General features: G+C 39.9%; 1 protein-coding gene across 1 annotated transcript in view; it reads left to right on the top strand.

The window, feature by feature from the left end:
• Positions 1–15,313, top strand: part of fbxl17 (F-box and leucine-rich repeat protein 17) — a 223,163-nt gene that overhangs the window by 185,989 nt on the left and 21,861 nt on the right. The window contains exon 10 of the mRNA XM_084947158.1: positions 12,573–12,715. Within this exon, the coding sequence (XP_084803284.1) occupies positions 12,573–12,715 (143 nt within the window). The remainder of the gene's footprint in view (positions 1–12,572; positions 12,716–15,313) is intronic.

Raw genomic sequence — 15,313 nt, 5'->3', positions numbered from 1 at the left:
GGAGTTTCTATAAAAGAGACTGAACTCACGAGAGAGATAAGAAAGTAACACTTGTTTCTTTTTAAATGCAAATGCCACTTTTCATTGATAACTGCTTCTTGTTATCTTTTTTGTAGCAATAAAAGTGCAACACGTTTAAACTCCTGCTTCATTTCAATGTTGTGATAGTTTTAGGTTCAAAATCACTTTTCTATAAAATAGTTCCGGCATATTAAGATTTTCAGTGTTACTTACTTACTTAGTCTATTGAAACAACATATTAAAGGAGGACAGTGATCATTGTGACATTACAACATTGAGGATGTCCTTGGTGGCTTGTTTACACGCAGTTTCTTTTGGTACTTTCATTAAAACCTCCTTAATAAACAAAGAAAAAAAAAAAAAAGAAATACTTGCTTCACACAATATGTTACACTTAAGGCCTTTGTTTTAGGTTTACGTACTTACAAAAAACTAGAAGTCATGTTGCTGAAATTCAAGGAGACGTTGCATATCCTTTTAAAAAAAGTTGGATTCAATCGCACTGCTGTCTAAAAGTCAACGCAACATTGTGGGTCGTTATTCTTATCGGTTTTAGGATCAAGTGAAGACTCGAGCCTATTCTTTGGGTGGGTCTGCCTGCTATTAACGGTCCAGTAAACTAATTGTTGTACAACTAATTGGTATTTGGGCATTTGTTTTAGGGCTGTCTCAGGGGCTAAGTAGGCCCCAATTCATACACAAACGAAACCACACACAGACACACACTGTCTAGTGATCATAACAATTTGGAAGGTTTTGTCAGGGGTATGGAAAGAGGAAGTGTATGTCTGGTTAATGTTTCCCGCTGGGTTAAAGTGGACTGAGTGGACTGTTAAAGGCTTGAGATAAGGCATAGACACAGACTTAGTGGCACTTGGAACGCTGTGTGTATTAGACAGGGTCATAGGGGTATTTCTGAGGCGGTACGGGTAATAAAAAGGGTTAGGTGTGGCACGGTAGAGGACTAAAATAAAAACCATTAAGTGTGCTTGTCATCGTCTTGGTGTTGGATAATATTCACTGCACCGAGTGACGCTGCTAATCGCATTTTCACCCCATGTGGGAGAACAGCTCGCTATTTTGTTTGTTTTTCTATGATAAATTATTTTGCAGTCATAATGATTTAGCTTTAAATGCTTGTTTGTTGTATCTCAAGCCACACTACAGTGAAAGAACAGATGAGATCTCCTTAAAAGCTCTTTGCTCTCTCACCTTCCAGACAAGTTCAGATCGCATTAGGATTGGCAGAGAATACTACGGTATGATAACCTGTAATCTTTCTAAGCAGTGTGCATCAACAGCTAGTTTTCTTCCGGATCCTAATAGGAATGATGCAAAAGGGGCCCATTTCTGGGCTCTGGATCCAATAGTAGCGTGTAATTACCTTTAAGACCTGCTCCCTATGCTAAAGGATTAGCCATAATCCATAACCAAACCCATAACTATTGCTATGCTACGTTAACTCCAGTTAGATGCATGCAACACACAGTTCAGCGAATATGAGGCCACCTGTCTTTTTCCTCTTTCCCCATCTTCATTTCCTCTCCTCCTCTCGCTCCGATTTTCATTTTGAAAAGAAGTTGTTAAGCTTTATGCCCCTCCATCTGTGATGTCAGAATTGGATAGCAGTTTCCCTGTTGTATACAATCCAAAATAAGGAATGAGAGAGAGGGAGAGCGAGGGAGAGAAAGCAAGAGTAATGAGAGAGAGAGAAAAGGTGGGGAGGATTAATATCCTCATAGGAGAGGTGCATTGGAGCAGAGGTGCTGTAGGTTTGAAATAGGGCTTAATATCCTGCTTTTACTGCTTATGGCTGTGGGAACCTCAGGTTGTGTGTTTTGTGAGGCTGTAGTCTCTTTCTTGATTTTGTCTTTGGAGAAGAAAGATGTAAACATATAAAACCTCCACACGGTTTATGCAAATAACTATGCAAACAAAACCTGTGAGTGTATTCATTTCAGCATTTACACACTCCAGTGGGGGCAGAAATCCTACAAGTTGTGGTAACGCTGGGAGGCATGTACCAGACAAAGCATGATCAAGAAAGAACTCACTTACAGGGCAGCCAGAGGATAATGTCCAGCCAACAGGGGGGGTTGGTTCAATGAGGCAGCAGGAGGGGAGAACCCCCAACTGTCATGGAGACCGTGTGATCGATCGCAGGTCCATCTCTATCAAGGAACTTGTGACAGCTGACTGTACACCCGTCTCTCCATGTTAAAAGAAGTCAGACGCAGGTGACCACATAAGTGTAACTGAGAAGACATTGTTCGGTTTAGAAGTGAAGGAAGAAGCTGTTAAAGAAGCACTAAAACTCCAAAAGGTTTCCAGATACAGGCAACAGCAAAGAATCCCCAACAAAAAACACTCCGAGCTCCAGAATTTGCCTTTCTCAATAAGGCCTCCCACCCGTCGATGTAGAGAGATCGCTGATGATAATGATTATCATTAGCATTTAATGGGTTCTTTTACTGGAATTACTCTGTATGTGTTCTGGTTAAGTATATTAAAATCAAGATTTTGTTTGATACCACAGTGAAATCACATTCACGGCAATAATTGTGCAATTTTATGAGCAGGGAGGTCTTTTTGATCACACATTCCTAATAATGTTCTCAGAATTATATCAGTGCGTTCAAATACTGTGACACAAATCACAATAGTAAAAGATTCTGGGCCACCGATGCAGGAAACCCATTCTGCTGAAGCTCCTGGCGCATAGTTTCTGATCTAATGTTAATGCCAGAGGAGGTTTGGAGCTCCGCAGTTACTGAATCAGCCGAGAACTGGCCTCTGCAGTCGGCAACCCCACTCTGTACCTTTGCATCATCTGCCACTGAGTTGTGGCATTCACATCAAACGCAAAGTGAAGTTTTCAACTCATTCATGTTAGGGACATCCCCAGCAGTGAATGATGCGAGAAGGAATTCAACCAATATCTGGGAACAACACAAAACAATATATTTTCTCAATTTACAATGAAGTCCTACAATTTTGCTTTTTCCTGTCCCTATTTAAAACCAAAGTTGGTCCACATTGCTCCCCGCCTGGTATAAACATGCATTATTGTTAGCCTGGCTTTGTATGTATTTTATGATCCTTTCAAACTTCATTTCATCTTTAGTTTGAATGCATCACAAGAAGTGATACCTTGAAACATTGAAAACAAAAACTAAAAAAGTATTATCCTTCCTTTGTTGATTGGGGGATTGTTTCATCTGAAGACAAAAAGGACAGTGAATAGCTGAGCATAAAAAGATACATTTGAACATACCTGAAACTTCACAACAAAATACAAGGATGCAAAACTATGCGGAGCTACAAAAATACCACATTCCTCACATACGAATAGCTTTCACAGTTTTGATATCTTTCTTTTTGTTATCTTTTTAGGAATGCACTGTTTACACTGGTTGCAGCCTCCAGAGTGGGATGTTTTAGCAGCTGAGGCTCTTCACTTAAATATCTATGGGTTAATGGCCTTGCTAGCACCTATATACATGCACTGACAGTGAGAGAGGAGGAAACGCTACTTCACAGGTACTGACTTGTGTTAGTAAATGTCAAGGGTATTTAAATTGTTAATAAAACAATTAAGTCTGTTTGGATCCAGAGCAGGAGCCCACCAAGTTCCTGATTTAGACTGGTAATATGATCAGCTGACTCAGGTCTTGAAAAATTATGCCAGCCTCTTAAGTGCTTCATTTTTGCACGAGTGTGTGTGTGTGTGTGTGTGTGTCTAGTAGAGAGAGAGAGATTTGGTGAAGGAAGGCCTGTTGTAGGTCACCTCTGTGATAGCGCCATCTCTCCTTATCACCCCTTCACTCTGTCTATCTGTCCTTGCTCATCACTCTTCCTCTCTATCTCTCACCCTCTTTCTGTCACTCACTCACCTTTCCAATCCTCAAACTTCACATCCTCTCCGCAAGGTTATCGCAAATCAGCTACTAAAACAGTTTCTGTATGTGTGTATGTGTGCATTATTTTCACATGCTAGATCAGACTAAATATCAAAGTCACTTTTTGGTTTTCTTTTTTTTTTTTGGTACTGGCTCTACCTCGCCACTTAAACATCTCGGGGTCTGAGAAGTCCCTCTTTGTGAGAAAGGCACACATCCCTAAAAAGCACGTAAAATCATATAAGTGCACACTGCCACACAATTGCATGTGGCAGCTGGTTTGCATCAGATCAGAGGCTGATTGCAAAAATGCACGTGCCCTCCGCACACTACCTTCTCCCTGCCCTCTGGCTAATTAATTTCCCAGCTCGAGTATGTCCCACCACAAAGTGTTCTCCCTCCTTGTGTCACACTCAATCTGTTCCTCCTCTCCCTTGTGTCTCTCTACCAAGCCTGGCTGATTTCAGTTCCCCTGGCCTTTGACTGCATTTGTCCAAAATGTCAGGGCAAAGAGCATCACCTCACAGAACCTCTGCATCGCTCATTTATTCATTCTTCTCTTCCCTTTTCTCACTCTTTTTTTTTCTACATATTTATATCTAACTTGGAAGTTATGGCTCGCTTTTTGTCACATCAAGTTCATGTTTGAGACCGCAGCCCAGCAGGCATTTTCCGGTCTAATCAAGAGATTGTCAACAAGCCTTCTCCAGTTCCCTCTGGTTCTCACAAGTTTTAAAATTGTTAATTCTCAGCTCACCGCAGGTCAGCGCGACAGTCTCTCTCTTGTTTCCCACCTTCGATGCGTGTGTTTCTTAAATGCTTCCCTCGGTATGTTGTTTACTGAATTAGTCTCGGCACTCACTGTGACCCCAGTTAGTTTGACCTGGGTACTTTGAAGATGAGCGTGCTGTGTTAATCAGTCAGACAGCGAGGCTGGTGTTTAGTCAGGACAGACAGGCTTCAAAGGACTTAAGTGATGTCCGCATCTTGCTATGGAGGCTTCCTTACTTTGTTTTTTTTTTATGTGCTTGTGCATGTTTACGTGTCTGTAAACACACTCCTGGGAAAGCCCATTCACATTTTTGCTGTCAGTAAATTGTTTTCATATTACACATTTGTTGAAAAACACATGTAGCTGTATACTTACACACTAACAGAAAAAAACACTCCTTTATGTTCTGCTGTGCAAATTATATATGTATGAATAGGTTCATGTGACATTGTAGGAATCTTTTACTATAGTGAATGCACCTTTTATGGACTAAAATCAATTTAGAAATATCATTTATAATAAAATCAAGTCACAGTCTGTATTTATGTTAACATGCTAACATGTCATTAGCATGTGGCCTTTAACAAGTTATTTATTGTGAGCGAGGAGGAAGACACAAAGTTTGACAAAGTGAACTGTAAAGGAACCATCAGGAAAATATTCATAACAACAAACCTAATGAGAAACTTAAATCACTATTACCCAACTCAACATGTCTAATTTGGAAAAGCTAACAAAGCTAGCCACAGCTCAGAGCTAGCCACCTGACAGCAACCTTGGTATGAGCAAAGGATCAAATCAGTTACAAGAAAAATTATGGAGACAAGTGCAAAAGATGGAATTATAAGTAGTTGACATTTTTAGTTATATAAATTTGTTGCACCTGCTTTTATTTATTAAGGTAAAATGTATAAGTTAAATTGGGTGTACAGCAGGGGGGGTTTCAGGTAATTATTAGTATTTTCTAGTCGAAAAGTATTTTATTTTCAGTTGCTTAAGTGAGAGAAAATCTGGGTGAAATTTTACAGTTTATTTTTATTATGAAAATACAATTTTGCATTGTTAAAAGCTGATCTCTGTATATGGTAAGTGCTAGTTCCTAAAAGGTAAATTGGCAGATATCTTTTGTCAGATAAATGCTGTTGTCGTGTTATGGTTAAGAATCTTCAAAAATCAGTGCATGTCACACTTCAGAGTCAGAGTCAGCCATGAAATCTCAGCTAATACATCTCTATATATTTCCTATTAATGCTAAAATTACATATCTAAAAGATGTATGTAGCTCTAACAAGTCCTAATTCATTCAGAGCTCATGCAGGGCTCTAGAATGCGACCAATTTGGTCGCAAATGCGACCAAATTTTTCAGTGGTGCGACTAAAAAAAAATATTTGGTTGCACCTGTGCGACCAACTGTTCGGGTAGTGAAAAAAAAAAAAAAATCTGCAACCTTCCCTGTGGTCAACAACAGACACACATTTTTTCCCCTATCGTGGACTAAACCAATCAGAGATAGTAAGGGGCGGGACCTCTCTGATTGGCCGTGGTCCAGTTGAAAGTGCAGGTGGAAGTGGGAGGTGAGTAGCTTGAATAAAGGATATCAATTCATTAAATCCTGAATCGACTTTTAAATATAACTGTGTTTTGCCAGAAACGCCAGATTCTCAGATTAAAGCTCACAAAACCATTTCAACAACAACCAAACAGTAAATGAGAGCAGGTACACGGATTCCACACAAAGACGTAAACACAGAGCGGAACCGACGCATCAGAATCAACTTTGTCTTTCTCGGCTTTCTCACCCGACGGCCCGTAGACGGACACGCTGTCGGAGCTTAGCGATTCTGATGCGTCCGGTCCGCGCTGTGATTACGTCTTTTTGCGCTGATTCTGAGCTGCAGGTGTTGTCTCTCTCCAACCAAAATTCACCGAGCCAGCAGCAAAAGAAGCAGCAAACTGCGCTTCACATTTGATCAATGTCGTCATGAATTTTGCTGTTTTGCTTCCACGACAATTAAAATCACACTTCATGCACAGCTAGCTCTCTCTCTATCTCTCTCTGTACTTCAAGAACAGTTTCCCGTCTCCAATCTCTGTTTTCTGTATTATTCATTCGCTTATTACCCACCAGTCTACCGTTGTTTACAGCGCTGTCGGCTGCTGTCTTTTTCTTTTCTTTTTTTCACTTAAATGACCTCGGACAAGAAAGTCTATTTTTTCTGTTGTTCAATACTGAAGAAATTTAAACTTTATATGCAGAACATTGTAGAATATTTTTAAGGTTATCTGCTATAAAAAGCCAGACCAGAAAAATCTCCTTCATGTTTTTCTGTGTTTTATTCTCAGTTACTTTCACACAAAGGCATCTGCTGTGATGTTCACAATTCTGATGAAGTCAGTACTGATAAATGATCAGAATTATAATATTTCTGACTGTCTGAGGCTAAGTTGAATCGAATCTGGACTTTAAAAACCGGAATCGAATGGATTATAGAAATCAGTGATGATACCCAGCCCTAGTGAGCAGCCTAGGCACGACAGAAGTGGATGTAGCTGTAATAGGAAAAGAACTATTGCTAACTTTTCTGTTAAGTTAAGGCCTGATCCTTCTGAAATTCATAGCCAGTGCTCTGACACGGTGTCATCAATCTTTGAATGCTGAAAAAGCACAGTGTATCCAGAAAAACACATTATATTATATAAATTATTATAAAATTTGTGTGCGCCTAACTTTTGTGCCGGTACGCCTAACTTTTTAAAGTTAGGCGTACGCCCATGGCAAAAAGTTAGTCTAGAGCCCTGTCATGCTATATAAAAAGAAGTTTAATACAATTTCAGACACATGCATTACATTGCATTATATTGTCTCACCAGAATTTCCCAACCCAAGTTATGACAAGTCTGTATTTGATTTCTGAGCACCACTATTGGCCATTATTTAACCTTTCTTTTGTGAATTGTCAGACAGTACAAAATAGCTGAAACTAACTTGACCTCATTCTTAAAAGTGCATGTCAGTATTGATATAGCATTTAAAAAAAAAATTGCATCTTGTACAACTTGGACAGTATAAACGGATGAGAAGTGAAAAGGGGTTTTCTTTTGGTTTGGGGCACTGAGCAGCACGGTGCAGAGGGCAAAGCTGAGGTTAAGTTTTTAAACACACACAAAGGCCCAAGTGAATGTCTTCAACATTAGACATGACAGTTCTGCTCTCTGGAATACATCAGCCATAATAAGCCTTTTTCTGTTGTTCCTACTGCCATAGTTATACACACGCACAGATCTCACATGCACACACTGCTTCCACAGTAAGTCATTACCTACCATCACATCTTTCATAGGCGTACTGTCTTCATCAGAGGCAAAAATATGGTGTATAAGGTTACTGGAGGCAGTCATGGGGGATGGCTTTAAAGCAATAAGATAGCAGTAATGGCACACCATCATTTAGGAAAATGTAATAAGTGAATATCTAATAAGCCTGTAAAAGATGCTTAACCCCTGAAACTCTGAGGTCAGGTAGGCCTACAGAGATAGGAGAATAAGCCGATTAAGGAAGGTTTCCTCTCACATTGCGGTCATCACAGGATTGACCAGTTCTTGACCTTGCTGTTAGGAGTGTGCTCACCTTAGTATAGAACCACTCTTAGATAAATCCGCTCTTCATGGTATTTGATAACAGCTTGTGTAAGAAAGTAATAGGTTATGAATCTCTTTCCGGAGATAAAGTAGGAGTTAATGGTACACCAGAGATTTACGGTTTTACGCGTTGCTCACCTTTGGTCGACATTTGTCACAGCGGTTTCTTGAAGGCTGTGAGTTGAGCCTGTGGGTAAAGTTGTAATATTTGTAAAGGTCTTAGCGAGTGAGTTAAGGCTGCGGTTTCAACACAGAAATGCCATTCCTGAATTCACTAAATGGCGCATGACACTCCTTGTACTGACCTGATGATTGATTTGGTGATTGACTGACAAGAAGATATGTTGTTTCAAATCCCAGGAGAACTTAAATAAACAGAAGCATTTGGTTGTAAATGTGACATCCACATGCTTCTTCTGTGTCGATGGAGACTGGTTAAATGTGCTATGCTCAAAATGAATGACATCCAGAATTTAAGGTCAGTATCTCTCTACGCATGCACACACGGAGCAGCATCCTAAAGCCATTTTCAGGCAGGGCAGCAGAGTGTGTCCTCATTACTGTGTGTGACTGTGTAGTCACCACTCAGTCACAGCTCACGCTGCCAGAATGGGATTTTCCCCTCTTTTCTCCTCTGACTCTTCAACCTCTTTTTCACCTTAACTTCTCTTGCATATCGCTTCATCTATTTCTTAGACAGAAAATCATTATCAGTCAGGAAAGACAATTTCCTGCTCCTATGGTCTCTTATACCCTGCCAGTCAAAAGTTTTAGAAAACTGTATGTATTTTTTTTGATACGTGTCAATTCATCGAATTACCAGTTAGCAGAAACTAGCCTAAAAAGTGAATAAAACTTTTTTTGAGTGAGTGTATAATTTTGGTTAAATGATGCTGCACACTGTATGTTGGTAGAAATAGGAACACAACAGCGTTTTGCATATTTGTCTTACAATTTTCAGTATAAAAGCTTCAAGTGTTTAACTTTGCCAGTTCAACGTGCTGATTACTTTTAAAGTCCCACTATTATATAAAAGATTGGATCATTCAAAACTCTCCACACATTCAAATCTGTTGCAATCAAATGATGTTTAGAATTTGCTAGAAACAAACAAAAAAGGTTTTGTAATAGATGCTGTGTTATATATCAGTGGCTAATGCATAACTAATACAAACTGATGTAGCAGTCAGCCGTTTGAGAAGTGAAGGTTTTTACATGTTAAGTGTTTTATCAGCAGTGTATAGATTGATTTTCTGCATCTGTGTGAAAAGTTCTACTATTGTGTGCTTAAATCTTCAGGATTTTATGTTAGATATTTGACCTAAACACAATTACATTTCTAGTCTGTCACACATAAAAACATATCTTTTTGTGTTACTTGGCTACTGTCTTACAAAACAAATTCTCCAAGCTCTATTTAGACTCTTTATCTCTGACAATGTGAACAAACCTCTTCATTTGTACTTAAAAGGTTCACTCAAAGCTTTTAGTCATTTCAAAAGTGGTCATCATTTCCATTTGCCATCAGGAGTAGCTGAAATTTATAGTCTTCTGATAGAGAGTCAAAGGAAGAGGAAGAGAAGCACGGCACACACATCCATATTAGACTGCAATGGCAACCAGATGAACTTGTTGATAGAGTACTAAACAAGTCTAAATAGCCTGACTCTCCAGTTTACCAACTTCACAGCCTAACAAAATGACGTTTAGTCCCATTTGCTCTTCTGTTTCTCCCCGCAGCTATTTCTGACTGCCATATGTTTTCTTTAAAAAGTCTGGAGCCTGTTAAAAAACATTTTAATTCAGTTTAAGCAGGTGGTGTGTGGCTACGTGACTGCAACACATTATTTGTGTAATGCACTGACAATTAGAGACGACTGGTATATCGGACGGTATTAACCATTTCCCAGGATATCGGTATCACCATTTATAATGTCCAATAAATGAAAACTGAAGAAGAGTTGAGAGAAACACCCTTCAACTGTCTTATGAATGTTGATGTTGCATAGTTTGTTTACTAGAAGGCACTCTGCATCGACACACTCAACAATCAGCTGATCCGGGCAAAGTCGGATCAGCTGACTAAAACAAGATTATTTTAAAACTGAATAGTCGTAATGATGTAGTAAGGATTCATAAATAACTACTCATAGCAAATCCTTGGGAAATCTTTTAGGTTTTGTGTGTCTGGAAAAAAAAAACATTGACTGATATATCGGATTTTAAACCTCCAAATATCATTACTGGTATCTGACTTAATATTTCTGTGTGTGTCCAGTTCTGCAGACATTGTAGTCACTCGCACACCTTATATATTCACAGTGGTATGCATCTGTCTGCTTCTATCTTTCCACCTTTTTAAGTTGCGAGAATTAAAGTTGAAGGGGAAGAAGCAGAAATGTGTGTTGGCAAAGTTCTCTTTGATTTGTTGAGCTATGGAGCTCTCCTCTTTTATTTAATCTGCCTTTTCCTCAGAAATCTCCTCGGACTCTGCAAGGGAGTTTAAACAGCACCGATATGTGTGTCTTAACATAAGATGAAAGATCCAAGCCCAGGTAATCAAATTTAGGATTGTGTAATCAAACATGACAAGGGGCACTGGATGGGACCATTCCTTCACTCGACGTCTTTCCGATCTTTCACACGCTCAGGCGAACTCACGAAAACACCAGCGTCTTCATTTTTAGCATACTTTACCAGGGTGCTGTTAGTCAATAAATGACATGCTATCTTCATGTTCTTTTCACCCATCTGGTCTGCTGACTCTTCTTCCCCACGGTGTGTTTTATATGAAACACACTGTAGCTTCAAAGCGGGGTTACTGCCTGTTTAGCCATAATTTGCTATTATGCATGGCATCCAAGAGCATGCTAGAGCCCAAACAGGAACCACATGTGGTGTACTTTAAGCACCCAAAGCTATATATTACATATGTTACATGCTGTACACAAGTTCGTCCCTGGGAGCATGTGCTTACGTGCAGAGAAGCCTGTGCAATACACTGGCTGTAACAGGAGAAAAGAGGTTTAAAAGCGTGGAGAAAAAAGCATAAGATTATTCATTTCCTGTCTCCAGTGGAAAAAAAAGCTTCTGTACCACAAACACACAGTGAAATACATGCACGCGCAAGTGCTTCGTGTATGTTTTCTTTTGTTTTTAACTCTGGTCATAGAAGTGAAAAAGTCGAGAGGAACCGATTCAAAGTGAAAGTTCATACGGGTTAATTTTTCCTTGTTCAAGGAAGCATGTTTATAAAAAAAAGTTTGACGAAAAATGGATTTCTGCAAATGAGTAAACAACATCAGGGCTAAGTAACTATCTGAAGGTGCTGTCAAAGGCTCTCTTTGTCTTTACCCTCTTCCTTTCATCTTTCTCTCATCCCTCACTCCTCCTCCCACCTTCCCACTCTCATTAGTGATGGTTGTGAGAGTGGAGAACAAAGCCCAGGCCTGCCAATCGATCACCGAGGAGCACTATCAATCGACTCGTGGAGCACAGGTCTCCTCCATCTACCCAACAATTGACGGGTCAAAGATTGATGAGGAAGATTGTTGTGTGTCTGTCTGTGTTTGTGTGTTAATGCAGCAAAGTATGCCTTTATTGGAGCTACACGTAGATTACAGCGAATGTAATGTCATCGTGTTTGTCAGCTGTGCATTGCAATTTGTCAACATAGGAAGACAATATCAAAAGAACAACACTTGTGAGATACGCTACGAGTGTTTGAATGTGTATTTACGTATATGCAGCAAGCAGTGTATGCACAAATGCTCTGTGGTATAACAAAGCCCAGAGAAACTGGGAGATATTTGTTTTTGGTGGTTACTCTTTACCTTGGCATTTTGTTTCTGCCCTGGCAGCAGTAAACATGCACACAAGCAAAATTAAATCATACACTGGCATGGAGTCACACTTTACTCTGGCACGGTGTCGTTCCCTTTCTGTGCCGTGAGTCATGCCGGTGCTGTAATGGATGAATCCTGCCGAAGTCTGACCAAGCATGGGTGTATGCGAGGATTTGTGGGCATGCGTGTATATTGTCAAGGTGTTGTGTAAACACTAGAATTATGTGTCACAGCTGGCCATATGACGTGCCCTGGTTTCATTTCAAATTCTGTCTCTGTGGGAAGACGCTGCTGTCACATTTGCATGAGAAAGGTTGTCAGACTAACACGTTTTCTTGTTTCTCTGCCTCCTCCTTCCCCACCTCCCCTTCTCTGCTCCCCTTCTCTGTCAACAGCTCTGATAGCTATAGGGCAGTACAGCAGCACCATTGAGACTGTTGATGCCGGCTGGTGTAAAGACATCACGGACCAGGGTGCCACACAGATTGCTCAGAGCAGCAAGTCCCTTCGCTACTTGGGCCTCATGAGATGCGACAAGGTAACGAACATTACTCATATCGTTGTCTTTCTTAGAGCCCGTACGCACAAGCCTAAAGGCTGGTCGGGAGGCATCTGGCAACCAACTTGCTGACTACGCTGATCTTGCTTTATAGTTCAGGCCCTTGCTCTCACAAAAACAAAACTGAACACTATCGGCTGGAACTTAAAATGGAGTAAACATGTTCAGTTTATAGCTCAGTTAGATATCATTAGTTGCACCATTACTTTCTTAAAAACAACAATGTCTTCCAGAAATAACTATTTGCTGTCAATATTGCATGTTATAAATACATAATAGAGTTGTAATCATTTAAATTCTGGGATCAAAAACAGTTTGAATCCAAATATTACCGTAAAGCAGTCCTGATCAGTGATCATTATACACCAATATTTTAAGGGTTTGTTAAACTTGTGGTATATGAAGTATTTTGCCATCTTAAGGTTGTCGAATATGAATGCACATAAACAACCACAGAGATGTAGTCAGACACATAGACATGAATACGCAAAAGCTCCAGGTTAGGGCCAATTTAAAAGTGTCTGAATGTGGGACGTCGAGTATCTAACTGCAGCCCGTGCCCAGTTTGTCTGTGTGATACATGAGTCACACGGTTGGGTGATAACAGAAGTAAAATGACATGATGACCTGTCTCAAACCTGCTCTGAGATGCCTCTGGGTGTGAGGAGGGACAGTCTTTTCAAAGTCACCCTTACACTTACATCTGGCCTCTTACTCATCCAACCCATAACCTGATGGAAGTACATGTAGTTTTACTGCCATGGTAACAACTCCACCCACGTCGCCAATTGGTTTTGTGGAGCTTCTGTAACACAGATGCATCCACTTAGCACGGATGACATGAGTGGGATGAGGGCAGGCAAGGAAGGGAAAGTGAAAAACTGGCTTAACCTAGAAACTGTTGTCTGTACTGATACTGGAGAACCTGGTGTCTTGTTCTGTAGCAGAGTGCACAACACAGGACACCATCCCAATCCTGACAGGCTTCAGTATAGTAAATATAATTGTGTTTAATGAGCTTTCATTTCACATTTTACAGTATTCATTTTGGTTTTAGGTGGAGCACATTTAAAAGTCCCTGCTGTGCTTTTGAAAAGTGCAAGTTGGCAGGGAGAAAAACGAGGGAGGAGAGATTTATAGTCATGGCTGCTCAGTGGGCTGGAAACTCATCATTTTTATTTTGTCATTATAAAATCAGTGATATCTGTGTGTCATGGCCTCAAGCTTGACCCTATGGATTTCTATGATAAAAATGAACACACTGAGATCATTAAGTGCGACAAGAACACCAGTGTATCATATTTATCTATTTAGACTGTAATAAAATGACAATATATGAGCATCTGACAGTGACCCTGTATGTAGGGTCTCAGTGATGAAACAGTGTACTCAGTTCACATTATTGCAGGCATGAAGGTGCATCTATCATATTTATCTATAAGTAATAAAGACTAACTGCATTACATAGCAAGTGATCACTTAAATTCCATTTTCATCCGGTTCACTACTGCCTCACTGACTCAGTGACCCAACAATCAATAGCTACATCCGTGCTAATAAAAAATTGTGCTCTGGAATGACCCACATCTTTACTGGAATAACATTTTTTCTTAGTTTTTCTCTACCGTATGCATTCATATCTTTCCCATCCAGTGAACAATTCCAGCTGCTTTTCCTTATTTATCTACCCAGTTCTCTTTTCAGATATGATATTTATACTCACGGTTTAGCGAAAAGGTTGAAAAGATAAATAATTACTTTCCCTCCGCTCTGGAGGGGGAATTTGGGGATGACACAGCTAAATAAAGCAGCAATTGATGCTATTAGAGTTGTAATGGAGTGTGAATCGAACAGAGAGAAGAGTTTGACAGTTTCCAAGGTCAAGTACCTCGCCAGCTCTTAATCACGCAACAAATTTACTGCATTCTTACTCCTCCCACACATCCTAAGGCTTCCTTTTTTCATATCCGAAGCTTTTGATTAGTGAAATACGCCTTGAGTACGTGTTGTTAAGGCTGGTGAGATTTGTAAGGGAAGAGGACCAGGGGCCTGTACTACAAAGCAGGATTAACTCTTATCCAGGTAATTTCAAGGTTAACACTGTTTTTAAAAAAGGTGGTTCCCTTCTTACCGGGATGTATTGCCTTGCTAACTTATTTTGCAAGCCTAACCTACTCAGGAGCAGATGGGGTTCCAGATTAGAGATCAGCAGGTGTGAAATCACTGCCTACTGACCAATCAATTCTCCAGAAAATGTCACCGTTCTTGAAAGATCCTCCAGTACTCTGAGCAACAATAGTAGGAGAGTGTAAAATGTTAATGCGTATACATTAGTATATGGTCATAAAACAGAGCATATATGAGAAATTTGCTCCTAGTCAAAGCCTAAATTTGATTTCAGTTTTTATTTTCGGCTGTTAAACAACACCAGACCGGCAGCTGAAATAATAAAAACCAAATCTCTTTTTTAAACATGAACTTAATGAAATATTTGATTATAATCCATCAGATTATCCCATGTCGTAATGGTAGAGTTGTAAAATTGATAAATCTGTCAATTTACACGGTCAACATTTT

This window comes from Perissodus microlepis, chromosome 12 (assembly GCF_051167445.1).
Source record: "Perissodus microlepis isolate ML-2025 ecotype Zambia chromosome 12, ASM5116744v1, whole genome shotgun sequence".
Lineage (NCBI taxonomy): Eukaryota > Metazoa > Chordata > Actinopteri > Cichliformes > Cichlidae > Perissodus > Perissodus microlepis.
Note: the sequence above shows the minus strand (reverse complement) of the source record. Positions and strands in the feature narration are given on the sequence as shown.